Source organism: Lemur catta, chromosome 19, assembly GCF_020740605.2.
Source record: "Lemur catta isolate mLemCat1 chromosome 19, mLemCat1.pri, whole genome shotgun sequence".
NCBI lineage: Eukaryota > Metazoa > Chordata > Mammalia > Primates > Lemuridae > Lemur > Lemur catta.
In genome coordinates this window covers 18479922-18491667 of record NC_059146.1, presented here as the reverse complement: position 1 = coordinate 18491667, position 11746 = coordinate 18479922, and the positions used below count along the sequence as shown (strand labels likewise).

Genomic DNA, 11746 nt, shown 5'->3' with positions numbered 1-11746 from the left:
TCCAGGCAGACATCTTGTTTGCTGTTGGGTGGAACCATACGAGCAGAAGGGGGAACGCTACGGCGGTTCCGAGGTGACGGAAGCGGAGAGGTGGGGAGGAGCCTCCCCACTGCAAAGAGGCTCAGTGGTGGCGGTGCGTGTGAGGACCCCGCCTCTGCCTCCACGACCGGGCAACGAGGAGGCCTGGGTTCCGACCTGGTTCTCTCCTCTAACTGCTCAGCGTGGCCCAGACTGTGATGACGGCCGCTGCAGTGATGGATCCTGGCCAGGTGGGTGCTGCGTTCCCCAGAGTTTGACGCGTCCCTACTGTCACCTCTACGTGCTAAAGCTCCGAATGTGAAGCGCCTGTCCAGATCACCGCAGCCCAGGCCCTCGTGTCCAGGTCAGCGGTGCACTCGTGAGTGGAGCCCCGATTTCTAACTCCCAGTGTGGGAGGGTGTGATAGGCAGAGGGACTGGCGCGAGCAAAGGCGTGGAGGAGCGACTGAGTGTAGAACAGTCGTGAAACATGCTCATGTATCTGCAGGGAGCATTGTGGGAGTGGTAGTTGTACCTGCAATGGTAGAATGAAGGGTTATACTTTCATTGCGAGGACTCTAGGAGCCATGGAGGTTTTTGAAGGGTGAGAGGAAGTGATCTGATAAAGGATTTTAAAATATTGCAATGTTCGTTAACGGGGAAACAAACTAACTTGAGGGAGGGATGATGAGGACAGAGGCAGGGAGACTTGTGAGGAGGCTACTGCAGTAGACTCTAGGAATGTTGTGGTGGGTGGCCAAAGCAGAGGCAGGAGGGGTTGGGGTGGAGAAATCATTAGATTTTGGATAGGTTTTTAAAGATAGAGCCAATAAGGTTTATTGCTGCATCAGATGTGGTTGTGAGGGTGAGGACAGGTTATTGAAGCCATTGTTGCTTTTTCCTTCTTTTTTCTTTTCTCCCTTTCCTGAACATCTGAAAGAATGGAAATGGGCAAGTTGGAGCAGTGAGCACTTTTCAAGGGGATCAGGAATTGGATTTTGGACTTGGTGAATCTAACATATCTCACAGTGGAGGCATCACATGGGCAGCTGGACATGCAGGTCTGGAGTTCTGATGGAGATCCCAAGGGGCGAGGCATTAGGTTAAAACCTGTAGATCAGATTTAGGGAAGAGGGATATTAAGGATGTTACGTGGTCCCTGAGGTGACAGATGTGAGACCTATGGCCAGAGGCCAGGGAAGAAGGGATGGACAACTTTGAGATTCCTTCCAGAAAGGAGGGGTGCTGGCATATGAAAGGATTTTGGATGGTATTAGGAAGAGAGGGCTGTAGGGTATAGGGAGCCTGGCCCTGGCCTATGATGAAGACCAAGGTGTGGGAAGATATAGATTTGCCACCCTATGGGCTCAGCATGATGAGCATTGCCTGTGGAGCAAAGGAAAGGTCAGCCAGATTAGTGGAGAAGCCCCATCTCCAACCAGGGCACTGTTGTCTCAGTAAGTCTGTTACAAAAAATACCTGTATGAGGTGGGTACCATTATCACTCCCACAATAAAGATGGGGACAGAGAGATACAGGTTTTTATCCATGGTCACACAGCTGGTAGGAGGCAGCACTGAGCCCTGAGTTATCTAATGTTAGAGAGGTAGCCTAAAATCATACCTGCCAAAGGGTGAAGCAGGGGTTATGGAAACAGTTCAGTCCATGAGACCCCGCTGTGTAAACCTACTAATCCGAGCCTCATTGCCATGGTGGCAGAAGGCTGTGATCCCTGCAAAGACCTCAGGCCCTCATTCAGCCCAACTCACCCCCATGATACTGGCAACCTCATATGGGGAATAGTGGCATCCTGGGAATCTTCACCTACCCTTCTTGCCATTTGGTTTGGGGGTCCTGGGAACACCAAAAGTCCTAATCTGCGGAAGAATTTCTATTTCTGGGAGACAATGGGGTGAAGTATGGAATAGTGTCCCAGGCACAGGAACCAGCATGTGCAGATACTTCATTTGAGGCGGAACCAAAAGTGTTCATGGAACCTCAAGTCTCTGTTATGTCTGGTGGAATCAGAGAGCAGGGCACAGGATTCATCACAGGAATGGAAGCCTGAGGACCTGGGTTTCTATTCTGAGAGAAGTAGAAGCCACTGAAAGTTTGGAACTAGAAGACTTTTGTCTTAACCAGCTTTCTGTGGCTGTGCAGTGAAGAAAAGACCAGGGTTAAGGAGGAAGGAAGGGAGAACAGTGAGGACCCTACTGCAGCAGTTCAGGTTGGACCAGAGTGGTGCCTGTGGAAGTAAGAGATGTGGTTGCATTCTGGATTTTTTTTTGTTTTTAAGTGGGACCAACCAGATTTTTTGATGTGGAAGGCGAGAGAGAGAGAGCGGGGGAGCAGTGAGGAGTGGCCCCAGATTTTTTGGTCTGAGAAGATAAAAGGTTGTCATCAACTGAGATAACAATGTTGATGGTAGGAGTAGCTTTCTTAGGTAATATCAGGAGTGTAGTTTTGGACATGTGGGATCTGCAATGTTCCAAGATATCTAAGTGGAGATGTCAAGTGCATAGCTAGAAACACAAGTCTGGAGTTCAGGGAAGGGACTCAGGTTGCAGACATCTACGAGGTGGCAGCCAGTATATGGATCAGGGTAGAGCTGTGCATCCAATTTAGAGAGAGCATCTTTATGTCATGGTGGCAGTGCCATTAGGGGTCACACTGTAGGTGCAGGCACAGCAAGGTGGTGGTAGGAGGCATTTAAGAGCTAAGAAAAAGGAGGGTAGTGTTCCTGGGAGGGAGGGGAAGAATAGGGTCCAGTAGGTGGCAGAGTGTTCCAGGAAGACCGTGGATGTGAGATGGATGCTGAAGTATTGTAGTAATAAAAGTAAGGTGGCGATGAGGCCAGAGCTGGTCCTTATTCACCTCTTTGCTCTCCCACCTTTCGTGGGACCTGAGGAGTTTCAGTCAAGTTAGTGGATTAGCTCAGGTACAAACTGGGTCAACTGGCAAAATAACTGTGCTTGGGGTAGGGGCCCAGTGGGTGTGGGCTTTGAATAAGTCAAGTGTTGAGAAGAGGCCCATGACTAATAAGGAAACAGCATCTTCAGCAGTACAACAGCAAAGTGGAAAAGGACCAAGTTTAACTGAGATCTGCACATGGTTCTGGTTTGCTGAATTGACACAAGAAATAAGGAAAGGATGGGAAGATTTAATAACTGAATTCAGGGCTAGATGTGATCCTGGATGCATTAACCAAGCATTCTCTGGATGCTTTATGCAGATTTGCATGTGGGGAGACCAAGGAGGTACCTATTTTGTGCACATCCATAGATGTGATGTGAAGGAGGTGCGGCCAAAAGACTGACATGCACATGGAGATGGAGTATGAATTCATGGGCTTAGGACTTTGACACTAAGAACTTCAGAAAAAATACTGAATCCAGATTTCTGTATGAGGCATAATCTGTGGACCCAGGGGATCTGGCTGGCAAGAGAAGGGTTAGGCCCTGCATGCCAGGCCCAGAATATACATCGTGTCTATCTGTCCACCTGTGTGGTGTTGTTCTAAATGATTAACGGAGTATGAGGAGGGAATAGATAAAAATCACACCAGGGCCTGATAATCTTGTCAGAGTTGGATGTGTGTGGGGTAGCCCAGGAGTCCTGGGGAGAGAGGCTTCTCTGTGCTCAGTTATCCACCTCATTCAGGACTGTGTGACCTTTGAGAAGTGTTTGTGTACTTCTTCTTGGAGGAGTGGAAGCTACTTGATGAGGCTCAGAGACTCTTCTATCATGATGTAATGCCTTCTGTGCTTTGCACTTAACACTCTTTCTGGTTAGGGCCCCACATATCTCAGTTTTCTGGGCTGGGTTCTGCCTTTCCTTTTTGCCCCAGGGGTTTCGCTTTCTTTTCCATAGCTGGACCTATGGGCACTGCTGTTTTCCTGCTGCCTCATATAGGTCCTCTGGGTGCCAAGTCTCAGCTGTATGTATTTCCTCCTCTACTTCTTGCATTCCGCAACTCCTACTGCCCTGAAGTTTTGCCAGGAAGGGGTTTTAAGGTCAACTCAGTGGATATCACCCTGGTTGGCCTCTCCCTGGCCAGATGACTGTGTCCACGTTGATGACACATCTGGGCTTCAGGCTCTACGTACCCCTTTTTTCTAATTAACATTTCCTTGGGTCTGCCATTATCATGGATTTCAGTCACAGTCACTGCTTGTGGGGCCCCCTGGGCTGGTCCTACAAGACAGTTTTCTAAAGTTCATTTTGTAATATTTGTTTTCTTGTGATTTTGCACAGGTAGGTTACTCTGAGCTAGTGCTTATGTGCTCACCTGTCCCATCTTTCCCCTGTGACTTGTATCTTCCAGATCCTCTGTGGTTGCTGAATTGTAACGGGAGAGAACTCTGGGTGCCTGACTGAGAGGGCATGACTCTAGCCACAGGAGGAGGGGCTTGGACAGGCCCTGGTGAGTGGGAGCTTGGGCATGGTGTGATCTCAGGATCATATATGTTCACATAGTTCCAGTAACCTGTCCTGTGCCACCACTGTTTGGTGTCAAGGCCATAGGTCATAACTTATTTCTGTCTTTTCCTCCCCATTCTGGACACTCTTGTCATTTCTATTCTGACTTCCAACCCAGGGCTGACCTCCCCCACTCTCTACTAGAAGGGCTCTCTACTGCTCCCTCTGAAGTGCTTTCCAATATTGGATTAATGTGTTATAAGATGTACACATATCCTTAAACAGTTCCTGAACACGAGTTACTCATTTTTAGTCAGATTTTCCTGGACCTGGACACACACCTGACAGCACTCACCTGTCACCAGCCAGCCAAGGCCCTGTTAAAAGTCATTTGCAGAGGATTAAGTTGGAGATCATGCCTGCCTCTTCTCCTTGCACTACACCCCATTCTTGTGTCTTTGTCCCTCTGGGTTTCTTGATTCTGTGTTCCTTAGATCCCAGTACTGTACAGAAATCCTTTCTTCAACCCCATCCTATTTGTGTTCTGTCAACAACCCATGAACTCGATCCTGAGTGTACTAGACACACATTTATGATGGGGTTGCCTCCTCTCACCCAAGTACATCAACAGTATTTTCTGCCTTTAGGTTGTTGGCGTGGGGTGGAGGATGAAGAGGCACCTTCTCAGCAGAGCATTTCTGGAGCATCACATGTTAGTACTTCTGAGGCAGGTTCGTCCACCCAGATGCCTCACTCTTGTGGCATATGTGGCCCCATCTTGAAAGATATTTTGCATCTGGATGAACACCATGGAACACACTATGGACTGAAACCTCACACATGTGGGGCATGTGGGAGACAACTCTGGTTCAGTGCAAATGTGGGCCAGCAGCATTACAGTGTAGAGAAACCCTTAAGAAGGGATGAAGGCAAGGCTTCATTTGTGAAGAATGGCACAGTTTGTGAAGAACCTCACATGTCAGAGAAGCCCTTTATGTGTGAAAAGGACCAGAAGAAATTCCTTGATAGTGTGGGTAGTCATCAGCAAAAAACTTCTCGTAGCAAGAGGAAGACACCCAGGAGCACTGAGAGTGGGGAGGACTTTCACATTGGACAAATGCATTACAAGTGCAGTGAATGTGGGAAAGCTTTCAGCCGCAAAGACACACTTGTCCAACACCAGAGAATCCATAGTGGAGAAAAACCTTATGAGTGTAGCGAATGTGGGAAAGCCTTCAGCCGCAAAGCTACACTTGTCCAACACCAGAGAATCCATACTGGAGAAAGGCCTTATGAGTGCAGTGAATGTGGAAAAACCTTCAGTCGAAAAGACAACCTTACTCAGCACAAGAGAGTCCACACTGGAGAAATGCCTTACAAATGCAGTGAGTGTGGCAAATACTTTAGCCATCACTCCAACCTAATTGTACACCAGAGAGTTCACAATGGAGCAAGGCCTTATAAGTGCAGTGATTGTGGGAAAGTCTTCAGACACAAATCCACTCTGGTTCAGCATGAGAGCATTCACACTGGAGAAAATCCTTATGACTGCAGTGATTGTGGGAAATCCTTTGGCCACAAATACACCCTTATTAAACACCAGAGAATTCACACTGAGACAAAGCCTTTTGAATGCACTGAATGTGGGAAATTCTTTAGTCGAAGTTCTGACTTTATTGCACACCAGAGGGTTCACACTGGTGAAAGGCCTTTTGTGTGCAGCAAATGTGGGAAAGACTTCATCAGAACTTCCCACCTTGTTCGTCACCAAAAAGTTCACACTGGAGAAAGGCCATATGAGTGCAGTGAATGTGGGAAAGCCTACAGCTTAAGCTCCCACCTCAATCGACACCAGAAAGTTCATACTGCAGGCAGGCTGTAGGAGTACTTTCAACACAAGACTCATCAGTAAGATGTTGAACCTCAGATATCTGAACATTCACATGAGGGAGATACCTTTTGAGTGATAGGTACATAGGAAGCTTCCAGGGACTGTGTTGCACTTTCTGGCTGTCTCAGGTTCTTTGCCCTAGTTATGTCACTGTCAATGTCTATGGCTGAAACCATTGTAATTCTACCAGCTTAGTCACCCTAACATCCTGATGGAAGGCAGGACTTTGTTCTCTCTCCAGTCCCTGGAGAGAATCATGAGACTCTTGAATTTACCAGGGGTCTTCATGCCCTTCTCTCTGTCTAGTATAGATGTGGACATGACCCATCTTTAGCCAAGGGGATCTGAGCTGTATTCTGCTGGTAGCTTACAGAGAAGGTTTACTTTATGGACATTGTTGGTCTCATGTGATACTTGTGATGAATTTTTCCAGCCTTCATGTCACCCAGCCTGGGAAAGTACTTCCCTCCTGTTGCTCTGTTTGTGATAATAAAGGACTTATAGTTTAAGCCACCTTTAATCTTGAGGGTTCTTTTCACTGTCCGGAGTGGATTGAAACCAGGCTCTGCCAAACTGAATTGGTAAACAAAACAGCCTTTGTGGGGGCATCCAAATTTATGTGCCTCAAATGGGACAGTGGGTTGGTGGAGAACAGTTCTCAGTCCAGTTTTGGTGTTAAATTCCATTGCTGACAAGAGCTTATTAAGTAAGAATTCAGATCTTTGTGGGCTTCATTTGTCTGGATTTCAGTTATTTGAGGGCCCACACATCACCTTAAGGGTGCAGCTGTTGTGACAACCGACAGTGCATTTGGAAGCAGCATGGATTGGGTGTCTTGTTTCCAGTACATGTCCTATATTCCTAACACTGTTGAGGGAAAGCTGTTCCTCAGGACCTGCTGAGTGACTATTCCTTGAAGGTCAGAATCTGGTACACAGGTCACCACTGAGGGTAAAACCTAGTGCATCCAGGAGGGAAACTAACTTGATAGGGAAACACTGGGTATGAATAATTGGGATTGGGAGAGACTGCAGCAAACTAGAGGGGAGGTGCCCATTGTAAAAACACATTCACAAGCATTTTGGTCACTGGCTGTATGGAATCCAATGTACAGAAATTCTCAAGATTTCCAGGGCTGTGTCACTCTTATGTCCAAGGTCACTGGTGTAGCAAAGGATGCAGTTTTCTTAGACTACTGTGCCACCCAAAGTTCTCTACCTAATGTCTTTGCCACACAGGCAATAACCCTGAGAGTAAAGAGATACTGTGGTCCAAGGATGTAGCTTTTGTGAACAGCCAGAATTCCTGGTGACTGTTGGAAATGACCTTCACTGCTTGCCAGTTTTTCTTGCTACTATGGAAAAGGTGGTCATCCCAAGGCATTTGGAATGAGGCGGTAGAGTTGCTAGTGATGTCCAGTTACCTAGTTTTCCAACAGAAGTGGAAGACACAGATTTTTAAATGGAATAATTTTTTATAGGTTATTTAAGGTATAATCAATATTGCACATAAAGTGTACCATTTGGTAAGTCTTGATGTCTTGTTTGTATATACCTACAAAACCATCACCCTAGCAATGATGTTGAACACATATATCACCCCCAAAGTTAACCTCATGCCCCTTCATAACCCCTCTCTCAGCCCTTTTAAAGCTCTCCTTCCCCTGATCCCTAGGCAACCACTGAGTACTTTTCACTGTAGCTAAAATTTGTCTTTTCTAGAATTTTATGTAAATCTAAGTGTTTTGTGGGGGGTTTTTTGTCTGCTGTTTTTCATGCAACATAATTTGAAATTTGTCTGTGTTATATGTATAAATAGCTCATTTTTAAAATTTAGTAGTCCACTGTAGGGATACATCACAATTTATCCATTTATCTGAATTGGCATTTGCACATCCCCTATTTTAAAATATTGAAAGCTGCTACAAATATTCACACGAGTCTTTTTATGGACAATTAGCTTAGAACATTTTTAAGCAGAAGTGTTGAAGGTGTAGCCTTCTTTCTTCTTACTGGTTATAATAAAATGTGATAGAGAAGAGATAAACATAGGGAATAGCTGTGAAACAGAAAAGACCTAAGATTTAATAATTTAGGAAATTTTCAGCCCATCTTAATTGCAAAAAACATTGAAACTAAGAGATTCATTGTTAGGAAAGCATGCTCTAGAGAAATAGCCATGGGTGTGGCTACACAATCTTTTACTAATATCAAGATCAAAAGATCAGGATATTCTGTCACACAAAAAGCTCTTTGAAGAGATTAAGTATGACTTGCAGGTCCCCTCAACACAGAGAACTTCTAAGAAATTTAAGGGTATTCCTCAGTCATCTCAGCAAAAGCCAAAAATAGATACGGGATTATGGAGGGGAAAAAAAATCAGATAAACCTCTTGTCTAATGGATGGAATCCCAGTTTTATACAGGAGACTCACAAAGTTCTTGAAAAGTATGGGGTCTTGCTCTGTTGTTCTGACTGGAGTGCAGTGACATGATCATAGCTCACTGTAACTTTGAATTCCTGGGCTCAAGCCATCCTCTTGCCTTGGCCTCCCAAGGTGCTGAGATTACAAGTGTGAGCCACCACACCTGGGTTGAAAATTTTATACTGGTAGGAACACTGTCACCTTAGATCTAAAGGGACAGTGAGAGAATGAAACTAAGAAGTCTAGAACTTCCAATATTCTATACATATGAGACTGACAGAAATCTGAGCTGCCAGCCCTTGCTACCTTACATGAAGAAGTAAGGATGACTCAGAACAGAGGAGAGCCCAGACTGCAGAGCTGTGAGCCCAGTGTGCAGGGCCCTGACCACAGATGACATTCCCAGCTATTGATACCTAAAGGACTTTGCCAAAGTGGATTTCAAAATTTTTTAGGAGTCATGCCCCCATTTCCATTTTCTTCCCTTTTGAAAAAAATGCATGTATAACTATTATCCTAGGTCTGTCCCACCTTTTTGTTTTTGGAGCAGATAACTAGTTTTCTATTTTATAGGTCCACAGATGGAGAGGAATTGTGCCCCAGGATGAATTATACTCAAAACCTCACCCATACCTGATTTAGACCATTTAGATGATGAGATTTGGGACTTTTGAACTAGTGAGATTTTGATGAGATTTGGACTTTTGAGTTGATACTGTAATGGGGTAAGATCTTTTGGGAACTTAGGGTGGAATGAACATATTTTGCATTTAGGACAAGTGTGAATCTTTAGGGTCCAAAGGGCAAACTGTGGTAGGCAGAATAATTCTGGAAAAGATGTCCATGCTCTAATCCCGAGAACCTGTAAATATGTTACAAGGCCAGTGGGACTTTTGTGGCTGTGATTAATATTGCAATGCACTACTTACCTTGGGTGGGATTAATCTAATCACACAACCCTTAAAAATGGAGAATCTTTGTCAGCTGCAGGGAGAAAGATTCAAGAACAGAATAGTCAAGAGATATGTCAGGGTGATATGGCTACTTAATGTCCCATTACTGGTTCTGAGATATAGGGGGCTACCTGCTAGGATCGGAGAGGGGCCCCTAAGAGCTATGGAAACCAGGACTTCAGTCCTACAACCTCATGGAATTTAATTCTGTCAACAAATGAGCAGGAGGCCAGGCGCAGTGGCTCACGCCTGTAATCCTAGCACTCTGGGAGGCCAAGGCGGGCAGATCGTTTGAGCTCAGGAGTTCCAGACCAGGCTGAGCAAGAGCGAGACCCCGTCTCTACTAAAAATAGAAAGAAATTAGCTGGACAGCTATTTTAAAATTAAAAAAAAAAAATGAGCAGGAATCCTATTCCACAGAGCTTCCAGAAAGTAACATGACCTGCCAACATCCGGGAATATCGGGCGCCCCAGGGACTGCTGGTGGGGCATCAGGTATGAAGGCGCTGGGTCCTGCCAGGCTTGGGCAATCCTGGAGAGGCCTGGATTCCTCAAAAGGTGTCCATGCCAAGTAGGTGGGTGCCTAGAAGCCTAGAGAGATCCCTGGTCTGACCGGTTGTGCCTCACTGGGCTTTCTGGCCCCCTGGTGCCAGGTCCTGCTGCCCAGACCCCTGCAGCTGCAGCAGCCCTGCCTTTGGGATGTCCATGGGCGTGACCAGCACCACTTGGCATTCCCTCCAACTTGACAATGATGGCGACAATGATTCAGTGCCCCCAAGTTTGGCCCAGCACCTCCAACTCTGCTGCAATATCTCCACCCCACTTACCCAGCTCAGGTGTCCTGGCCTCCTGAAGTGCTCTGTAGTCCCTTTTGAAAACCAACCTTGGGCAGCATCTCCTGAGCCTATGGGACAGATTTCTTTCTCACCCGCAAGTCCTAATGATGTAATCCTCCAAATTTGGCCTCTGGCTCCTACCCACTTGCTCTCATAAGCTCCCTTCCATGGAGCCCTCAAAAGGAAGAATCAGCATCATTTGGTGCATTGAGAAGCACTGCTTTCTGGAGGTTGTCCACATGCAAATCCCACACACGCATGGTTCTGCACCTCTGCTTGAGATTCTCACCACCTGCTCCGCCGCAAGATCCTCTTTCCAACCCTCTGGCCTTCCACACTTCCCGGGCTCTCTTAGAACACATCCTTTCCTGTTTTGTATCTCCTGCCATCCCTTCATGTACGCAAGGCAGTTTTCTCTTCATCTTGGCTCCCTTTTCCCTCCTTTTTCCTTTTTCTTTCCTTCCTGTCCACTCCATGGTATCCCTTTGAAAGCCTCCCCTCACAATTATTTGGTAGGTTATCCCCTACCTCCCTGCCAATTAAATAACAGTATTTTTTTAAAAAAAACATTGTAGGTCTACAGCTAAATTGAGCATAAGGTACAGGGAGTGCCCATATACCACCTTTCCCCACAATATGTACAACCTCCCCTATGTAAAGGAAAATAGAAATTTCAGGACCCCCAACTCCTTATGCAAAAGGGAAAGTCAAGCCTGGAGGCTGAATCATACAACACCCTTCTCCCAATGAACAGCTGTTCCTAACATTGTAACATTGTGCATCAGTCAGATCCCCATGGGGAAAGTAAAAAGCCTCAGACATCTATCAAGGACTGCCCCACCCCGCCCCCAGTTCATTCATAAGGAAATTCCTCTCTGACCTCTCATAAGCTCTGCAAGCTAAGTCTAACTCCTAAAACTAAAGTCTGTTTCATTACACATTAATAATGTTTATCAAAACTTCATCCTGGTAGTTGTCTTCACATTGAGTAGGCGGAGGAAGAGAAGGAAGAGGAGAGGTTGGTCTTGCTGTCTCAGGGGTGGCAGAGGCAGAAGAGGTGGCAGAGGTGGAAGGGGAGGCAGGAGAGACTGGCACGCTCGGTGTGCAAATGGACCCGTGCAGTTCAAACCCCTGTTATTCAAGGGTCAACCCTACGTAAGACTCCCCCGCAATCGAGCTGCGGCCCCTTTAAGAAACAACGAAGCC

At 46.2% G+C, this 11746-nt stretch overlaps 1 protein-coding gene across 2 annotated transcripts; it reads left to right on the top strand.

Moving 5' to 3' along the window:
• On the top strand, positions 1 to 6836 carry ZNF134 (zinc finger protein 134). Of its 2 annotated transcripts, none has more exons than XM_045532487.1 (3): positions 1 to 269; positions 4342 to 4440; positions 5084 to 6836. In XM_045532487.1, the coding sequence occupies exons 2-3, from the start codon at positions 4401 to 4403 to the stop codon at positions 6316 to 6318; spliced, it is 1275 nt and encodes a 424-aa protein (XP_045388443.1). In that variant the 5' UTR covers positions 1 to 269; positions 4342 to 4400; the 3' UTR covers positions 6319 to 6836. The 2 variants fall into 2 exon arrangements, with proteins under 2 accessions (XP_045388443.1, XP_045388444.1); XM_045532488.1 differs by lacking the exon at positions 1 to 269 and adding an exon at positions 937 to 1078.
• The last annotated feature ends 4910 nt before the right edge of the window (positions 6837 to 11746 follow it).